This window comes from Gekko japonicus, unplaced genomic scaffold, assembly GCF_001447785.1.
Source record: "Gekko japonicus isolate JY-2015 unplaced genomic scaffold, Gekko_japonicus_V1.1 scaffold1238, whole genome shotgun sequence".
NCBI classification, from domain to species: domain Eukaryota; kingdom Metazoa; phylum Chordata; class Lepidosauria; order Squamata; family Gekkonidae; genus Gekko; species Gekko japonicus.
In genome coordinates, this window is record NW_015163639.1 from 171,905 (window position 1) to 179,847 (window position 7,943).

The 7,943-nt window shown below is 50.3% G+C and overlaps 1 protein-coding gene across 1 annotated transcript in view; it reads right to left on the reverse strand.

The window, feature by feature from the left end:
• Nucleotides 1–7,943, reverse strand: part of TNXB (tenascin XB) — a 141,602-nt gene that overhangs the window by 22,552 nt on the left and 111,107 nt on the right. The window contains exons 37-38 of the mRNA XM_015407589.1: nucleotides 6,551–6,694; nucleotides 5,397–5,527 (exon numbers count right to left, since the gene is read on the reverse strand). Of these exons, the coding sequence (XP_015263075.1) occupies nucleotides 5,397–5,527; nucleotides 6,551–6,694 (275 nt within the window). The remainder of the gene's footprint in view (nucleotides 1–5,396; nucleotides 5,528–6,550; nucleotides 6,695–7,943) is intronic.

Consider the following 7,943-nt stretch of genomic DNA (forward strand, 5'->3'; position numbering starts at 1 on the left):
ATTCCTAACAGTGACTATGCTCATGCTACCATTGTACTGGCAATAAAAGTATAACCTTTGAAGAAACGTGTACTCATTTGCTTGACTGTGGGTCCTGACAGGCAGGAGCTGGGGCCAGAGATGGGAGCTCACTCTGTCACGCGGCACACTCGGGTCTCAAACTGCCGAACTACAGACCCTCTGGTTTGCCGTTCAGCGTCTTAACCTCTGAGCCACCACCACCCCTACCTATATAATAATCATCTGCATTTTTATGGTCCTATCCTGTAAATTATCTTGCTGTGACCCTTGGATGATCTCATCAGATCTCGGAAGCTAAGCAGGGTCGGCCCCGGCTAGTATTCGGATGGGAGACCTCCAAGGAATACCAGGGGCGTAGCGCGGAGGCAGGCAATGGCAAACCAACTCTGCTCGTCTCTTGCCTTGGAAATCCTACGGGGTCACCACAGGTCCGCTGCTACATGATGGCCCTTTCCACCACCAACCCTTACAAGGGCACTATAAGGTATGTCAGTATCATTAGCCCCATATTACAGATAGGGGACTAAGGCAGAGAGAGGACACATGAACACATAAAGCTGCTTTATCCTGAATCAGACCCTGGGTCCATCGAGGTCAATACTGTCTATTCAGACTGGCAGCGGCTCTCCAGGGTCTCTTTCACGTCACCTACCACCCGGTCCTTTCAACTGGAGATATTGAGGACTGAACCTGAGACCTTCCGCATGCCAAGCAGATGTCCTGCCACTGAGCCACGGCCCTTCCCTAAGGACGGCTTGCTGAAGGCCACCGATCGAGTGTGAGAGGTACAAATCAGAGACCTTCCGGACAGGGGTCATTTCGTAGAAAAAGAGCTAGGGGAACTCATTAGCATAACTCATTAGCATATGCCACACCCCCTGACATCACCGGAAGTGTGTCATAAGGCCACACACCCCGCCCCCAACGGTCCCGGCCGCCACCGCCAGCCTTGCTGCTCCACTGCCGAGCCCCATGAGGGGCCCGGCGATGGACCTGCAAGGCTGGCGGGAGGGTGAGGAAGCCCCGCGAAGGCCCTCCCTGGCCCCAGGCAGGCAGGGGTGGGGAGAGGCAGGGGGGAAGCAACTTACCCTCCCTCTTCTCCTGCCTCCTCCTGGCTGAATGAGGGCCGGAAGCGGGGCGGCCGGAAGCAGGGGGCGGGGCTTCGTCATGTGCCCCGCCCCCCTGCACCTCACCCGGGGGAACTGCGTTCCCCCGCGTTCCCCCCCGAAATGACCTCTGCTTCCGGATCACAACTAGTTTTTCTCAACAACTTTGCCAGCCTAAACTAGTGGCTGTATTTTTATCCCACCCTTCCTCTCAGGAGCTCAGGGCGGCGTAGATTGTTCCCCCACCTCCATTTTATTCTCACAACAACCCCGTGAGGTAGGCTAGGCTGAGATACAGTAGTGTGTATGCAATGAGATCTATAAGCGGAGCAGAACATGAGTTCCCCACTTCCCCGCCCCACTGCAGCCCTACTAGTCTTGTTCCCGGTGGGGGGATCAGTGTCCCCTCTTTTGAAGAGGGAGGTGTCCTTAAGTCTTCTGAACTGCGTCTTTGGATACAAGCCAGTGAGTGCTTCATGGCTAAGAGGTGATTTGAACCTGAGTCTCTGTAGCCCCAGTTTAGGACACCACACTGGGCTATTTGGAGCTTATGCCTTGGCCCTCAGCACAGGGTTGCCAGCCTCCAGGTGGGGCCTGGAGATCTCCCGCTTTTACAAGTGATCTCCAGCTGACAGAGATCAGCTCCCCTGGAGAAAACGGCTGCTTTGAAGGGTGGACTCTCTGGCATTGTACCATGCTGAGGCCCCTCCCCTCCCCAAACCCCACCCTCTCCTGGATCCACCCCCAAAGTCTCCAGGTATTTCCCAACCCAGACCTGGCAACCCTACCTCAATGCTAGACATGAGCAAAACCAGGAGGCCTGTAAATCTTCAATTGTCTATTCCACCTTTTTTAGTCATTCCAAAATACAAGGATCTGGAGCAGTTCCAGCCCAGGTTTTACTTATGGTGCCATTTCTATGGCACTGAATTTGGTGATGAAGCCATGGAAGATCTGGATAGGCCTCTTTCTGCATAACTGTTTATTGTTAAGCTGCTTTAATAAAACCAGACTTCTCTGCATTTTCCTGAATTTCTGACAAATGTTACAAAAAAACCCCCCTAGTTTTATGACTCTTGGCTTTTCCCATCCAAATCCCACCAAATTCCAAAAATTGCCGTATCTTCTGAAGCAGAGCCCAGAACAGCCTCTCACGCAAGACACCGGGAGGCCTCTTGTGCCTGGCATAGGTCGGTTCTGTGGTCAGTCTTTCCATACACTCCCAACACATCTCAGATAAAAATAGGCACATGTGTGAGCATGTGATCTCCAACACCCCTGTTCTCATGCCAAGGATGAATAAACGTTACATTCGAGAGGGACTTCAAAGCTGTCTGACATCTCCAGGCATCAAAACACTGTTATGGATGCTGGGAGACTATCCTTTCTTTGACTACTGGTAGTTCAGGAAGACTGGATGACTGTTTCATGAATGGGAACTAATGGGGAGAGATGCTCTTTTGATAGCTGGAGATCGCTCTCCCCCTCTCTTTGGAATGTGACATGCCCTTCAAGCGAAGTGGGAAGGAGACAGCCCAGCTTTTGAAGTTTAAACTGGGAGATGGACAGAGCTGGAGTCAGGGATTCCCTCTAAACTGAGTTAATGTGAGCTAGCTCACTGTTTTTTTAGCCTCCGGCTCACACATTTTTGTCTTAGCTCAGGAAGAAGAAGAAGAAGAAAAGGTGGTGGAGGAGGAGGAGATTGGATTTATAGCCTGCCCTTCACTCGGAGTCTCAGAGCGGCTTACAAACTCATTTCCCTTCCCCTCCCCACAACAGACACCCTGTGAGGTAGATCGGGCTGAGAGAGCTCTGAGAGAACTGCTCTTTCAAGAACAGCTTTGACAGGACTATGGCTTGCCCAAGGTCATCCAGCAGCTGCAAGTGGAAGAGTGGGGAATCAAACCCGGTTCTCCCAGATTAGAGTCCGCACACTTAACCACTACACCAAACTGGTTCTCAGTGGCTCCAGAGCAAACTGATTTACGTAGTAACCAAATCGCTTGCTCACAACTTTAATGCCGGTAGCTCACAAAGCAAAATTTTTGCTCACAAGGCTTAGAGGGAGCATTGGCTGGAGCTGCTCTGAAAGGGTGGGAGCATACATTAAAGAATCGCTATGAAAATGGCGACAATTATGCAAAAATATTTATAAAGATAATATATCAAATTGTCGCTGCATGTACTCCCCAATATCACAATAAGAAATGGTGGGAAGCAAAGCAAAGCAAGGGACTCTCTTTGGGAATCTCGGTCGATTTGTTGTCCGCTGCAGGAGTGCTTATTTGTTTCCAGTAGGCTCTTCACATATAAGTCAAAGAAATATTGCAAAGCTCCAGTGCTCTCTCTTCTCCGAAAGGACACTACGCCCCGTAGTGGAGCCACTGGGGCTCCTTCCCACGCTGAAGTGACAGCACATAATTCCTGATGAAGGGAGCCCTGACTCCGGAAAACTCATACCCTGAAATTCCTGTTGGTCTCTATGGTAAAGGTAAAGGTTCCCTTGCTCGAAAGCCAGTCGAATCCGACTCTAGGGTTGTTGTGCTCATCTCCGTTTCAAAGCCGAAGAGCCAGCGCTGTCCGAAGACGTTTCCGTGGTCATGTGGCCGGCATGACTTAAACACCAAGGTGCATGGAACGCTGTTACCTTCCCACTGAAGTGGTACCCAGGGCCGGCTCTATCACTAGGCCAGCTAGTGTCTGGCCTAAGGCGCAGGGCCCGTCCAGGGTGCCAACTGCCCTGCCGCCGCCCGCCCCCCCAAAAGCCACCACCGTCCTGCCCAAAGCCACTGCCTGCCTGCTAGTCTAGCTGAGCTCACTGGTGGCGCGCATGCTGCTTGACGGTGTGCCCGTCCTGCCCACCCCAAGTTACTCACGCACAGTGCACCCATTGGTCCGCTGTCTGCTGCGCCTGCGCCCATCGCTGATTCGCCCCTGCCGCCCTCTGAGCCAGCCAGCGTGATTTCCACCACACTCGCCGACACTGGCAGCCAGCAGCCCTAGCCAGCCACTAGCCAGCCCAGCCAGAAGAGTGTTTGTGCACAAAAAAGCTCATATGTTGATCTTAAAGGTGCCACTGGACTCAAGCCAGGATTTACTGTTTGCTGAGAAGAGTTTATTGTAGATAGTGTTTCAGATTTTGTTGCACAGTTTGTTGCAGATATTGAGCTTTAAGAAAACTGTGATTTACCATTATGTCTGAATGCAGCTTACCATTCAGGCTAAGAGCCAAACTATATGATGCACTTTCCCTGGTTCTGTATGCTGCTCAAATAAACCACCATACTCTGGGAGTTTCTTGATTATTAAGTCTGTGAGTTCCCAGGTTCCCAGCCGAGCAGGCAAAGCAAATCGTCAAGGTCACTTGCTTGAGATAAAAGATAAAGAGAGCGAGAGCGATAAGTGAAACCCAAAATTCCAGAGACATGAAGGAAACATCCTTGACTTTCATCTGCCCCCCCCCCATGGCAGCATAGCTTACTTGCCTTCCAGTCACTTCCTACCAAGGGGGGGGGGGAGGGGAGGGCCCCAGCCAGCATCTTTGACTCTCATCCGCCCCCTTACTTGCAGCCCCTCTGCACACATAACTTTCCCAAGTCCCTGGAGGTGTGTATACATTTGTGTTTACAGGCTTGGGGTGATGCTTATTTTATACATGGCTGAGATTATAAGTGATGATACTTGGCAAGGGTCTGTGTTTGAGCATGATGCCAGTTTGATTCAGTGAGTGACTGGCTTGGGTTAGCTGGAACTGGGAGGATACTGCTCACCCTCTCTTCATATTTCATTGTATCTGGGAAATACCTGGAATTCAGGAGCATCCACCACCTCCCGAGGTGTGTGTGTGTGGCGTGCGCTCAGCAGCTGGACTTCCTTCTCTCCAGGCCCTGCCTGGAGGTTGGCAACCCCATAATTGGTGGGCGCGCCGGGGGGTGCCAGAAGGTGGTCTCACCTAGAGTACAAAAAACCCTGGAGCCGGCCCTGGTGGTACCTATTTATCTACTTGGAATTTCTTGCTTTCGAACTGCTAGGTTGGCAGGAGCTAGAACTAGAGATGGGAGCTCATTCCGTCATGCGGCACACTCGGGTCTCGAACTGCTGAATTACCGACCTTCCACAGCCTGCAGTTCAGCGTCTTAACCACTTGAGCCACCGCAGCTCCTCTACGGTGCTTACTGGCCTCGAATCTATCTGTTTTACTGCAAACCCACGGGGCTAACCCTCTCAAACAATGCATTATAATACCCTTGTAGTGAGGTAGTGGAGTACCTTTGTTTCTCCATAGGGGGTTTCATAGCTCAGTAGGTATCCACCAGGAGGGGCACGGGGTGGTAGCCAGGTAAGACGAGCACTGCGGGCTGAGATCTCGCTAGCCTGGAGATTCCGTGGTCCATCAGCTCCTGAAGAAAGTGAAGAATCAAAGAATTAAGCTAAGGAAGGACAACTTTTGATCTGAGACGGGAGCAGTGGAGGGGGGGCACTTGTCTGTGGGCAAGGGTCAGCGATTAGGCACACCTATCCTGATTTTAACCCATATTTCCAGACTCTGTAAACATCTGGATTGATCAGTAACTCTGATCAATCCAGGGTCCTGACCTTTGCACATCCTGGACCTGTGGGCGTGTTAAAGAAGGTAGCTCCTTAATTATTGTACTATGTAAGCATCCTTAAGATGTCCTCCCTAAAACATCTGTTTTCCTGTTTCTGTACGTGTAAGTCCCAGCCTCACCTCACGGTGGGTGGGGTGGGGGCAGAGTGTGTATAAAATAAACTATTGCTGCCTTGAAAGGCAGACAGATTTCTCTACCCTCAAGAGAGCTGTCTCGTGTGATTCCTTCACTTGTCTCCCTCACAGTGCAGCAATGCCTTGCCCCTCCTTCAGCACTGTAAACTTGGAGAATTCATGAAATGACTTTTCCGAGTCAGACCAAAGTCCAGCACTTTATGGAGGCTATTGGGAATGCTGGAAAACAGTATGAACTAGTGAGACACACATCCAATTTCAGTAACGTTATCTGAAGTAAGGAGAATCCGACTGAGAGATTTTCCTCTCACAAATCCACGTTAGCTCTACCCTCCAGTGACTGCTTCCCTTCACCACCTTGCTGAATGAGGAAGAAGAAGAAGAGGAGATTGGATTTATACCCTGCGCTTCACCCAGAGTCTCAGAGCGGCTTACAAACTCCTTTCCCTTCCCCTCCCCACAACAGACATCCTGTGAGGTAGGTGGGGCTGAGAGAGCTCTTTTCAAGAACTGCCCTTTCAAGGACAGCTCTAGTCAGAACTATGGCTTGCCCAAGGTCATCCAGCAGCTGCAAGTGGAGGAGTGGGGAATCAAACCCGGTTCTCCCAGATTAGAGTCTGCACACTTAACCACTGCACCAAACTGGCTCCCCACCTCCTCCTCAGTCCCACCCACGTACCAGTGGTGAAAGTGGCGCTGACTGGCGAACTACGGTTTCCTTCCTTCTCCCCGTAGACGCTGGCCCGATATTCCGTGTCCAGTTGTAGCCCTGAGAGCCGCAGCTCAGCCCGGTTCCCTGGCACGGATTCAGAGACCCTAGAGCCTGCAAGAGAGATACGAGAATTAATTAATTAATTATCGTACAGCAGTGGGTGTAGTATAGCCAGGAGAGCCGAAGATTGTTTGGCAGCCTGAAACTCACATACATACATATACATACACAGACCTTTATTGGCATATGTTAGGTTACAGGAAGAAACAAAAGTGGATAAATAGGTAACAAGGAGAAATGAATCAATCATATGCATCTATACGTTGTGCAGACGGTCCTTGATTACCAAACTTAAAAAAGAGGCTACATTTTCAGTTATTTCGGGTGACAAATCATTCAAGAGGTAGCGCACCTTAAAAGCATCTGGACAGCCTATCATATTAAATAAGATTGGATCTAAAAAGGTAAGACGTATCTCATCTCACCGAGTCAACTTCGTTTTGATTACACGCACAGCGTCTAGCTGAGTATGGAACCCCTTTATATCTACCATAGGTAACAGCAGATGGAAGAGTATTGCATCTAGCAAGTGCAAATGCTCAGCGCAATTGTGGAGCGTGAAGGGCTGATAAGTGCGAAGGCAGATGGCCAATAGTTGGAAGGATTCCGAAATTCAAGGGGGAGCAGGCTTTGTTTGCATCGCTAACTAGTTTTTGCATTTCTATATCCAGGATTCCAGCCTGAGACTCTAGCTCTTTTTGCGGCGAGCTAGGCTTTGTTCATGTTTTGCTGAGAGGACTGTGACTGACCCAAGGTCACCCAGCTGGCTTCAAGTGAAGGAATGGGGAATCAAACCCGGTTCTCCAGATTAGAGTCTGCAGCTTTTAACCACGACACCAAATGAGAAATGTACTGTGTAGAAGTTTCTGTTGGAATGTCCGAACATTAGACAAGTCCATCTAATGCAGTATCCTGTAGGAGAGGTTGTAACTTACAGGTGAAGCGTATAGGAGGGGGTCCTGACCTGAACGGCTCAGGCTAGACCTATCTCAGAAGCTAAGCAGGGCCAGCCCTGGTTAACACATGGATGGGAGACCACCAAGGAAATCCAGGGTTGCTTCACAGAGGCAAGGAATGGCAAACCACTTCTGTTCTCCTCTTGCCTTGGAAACCCTACGAGGTCACCATAAGTCACCTATAAATTGACAGCAGTTAGTTTACTGTACTGAAGGGTCTAGGTCCCATCCCTGCTCCAGTTCCCTGGATAATAGGATCTAAGATAACACCAAGATCTGGGAGAGAGATGTACGCCACACAGACGGTTGATTTCCCCCACTGTCTTTCTGAGGATACTAAAAGC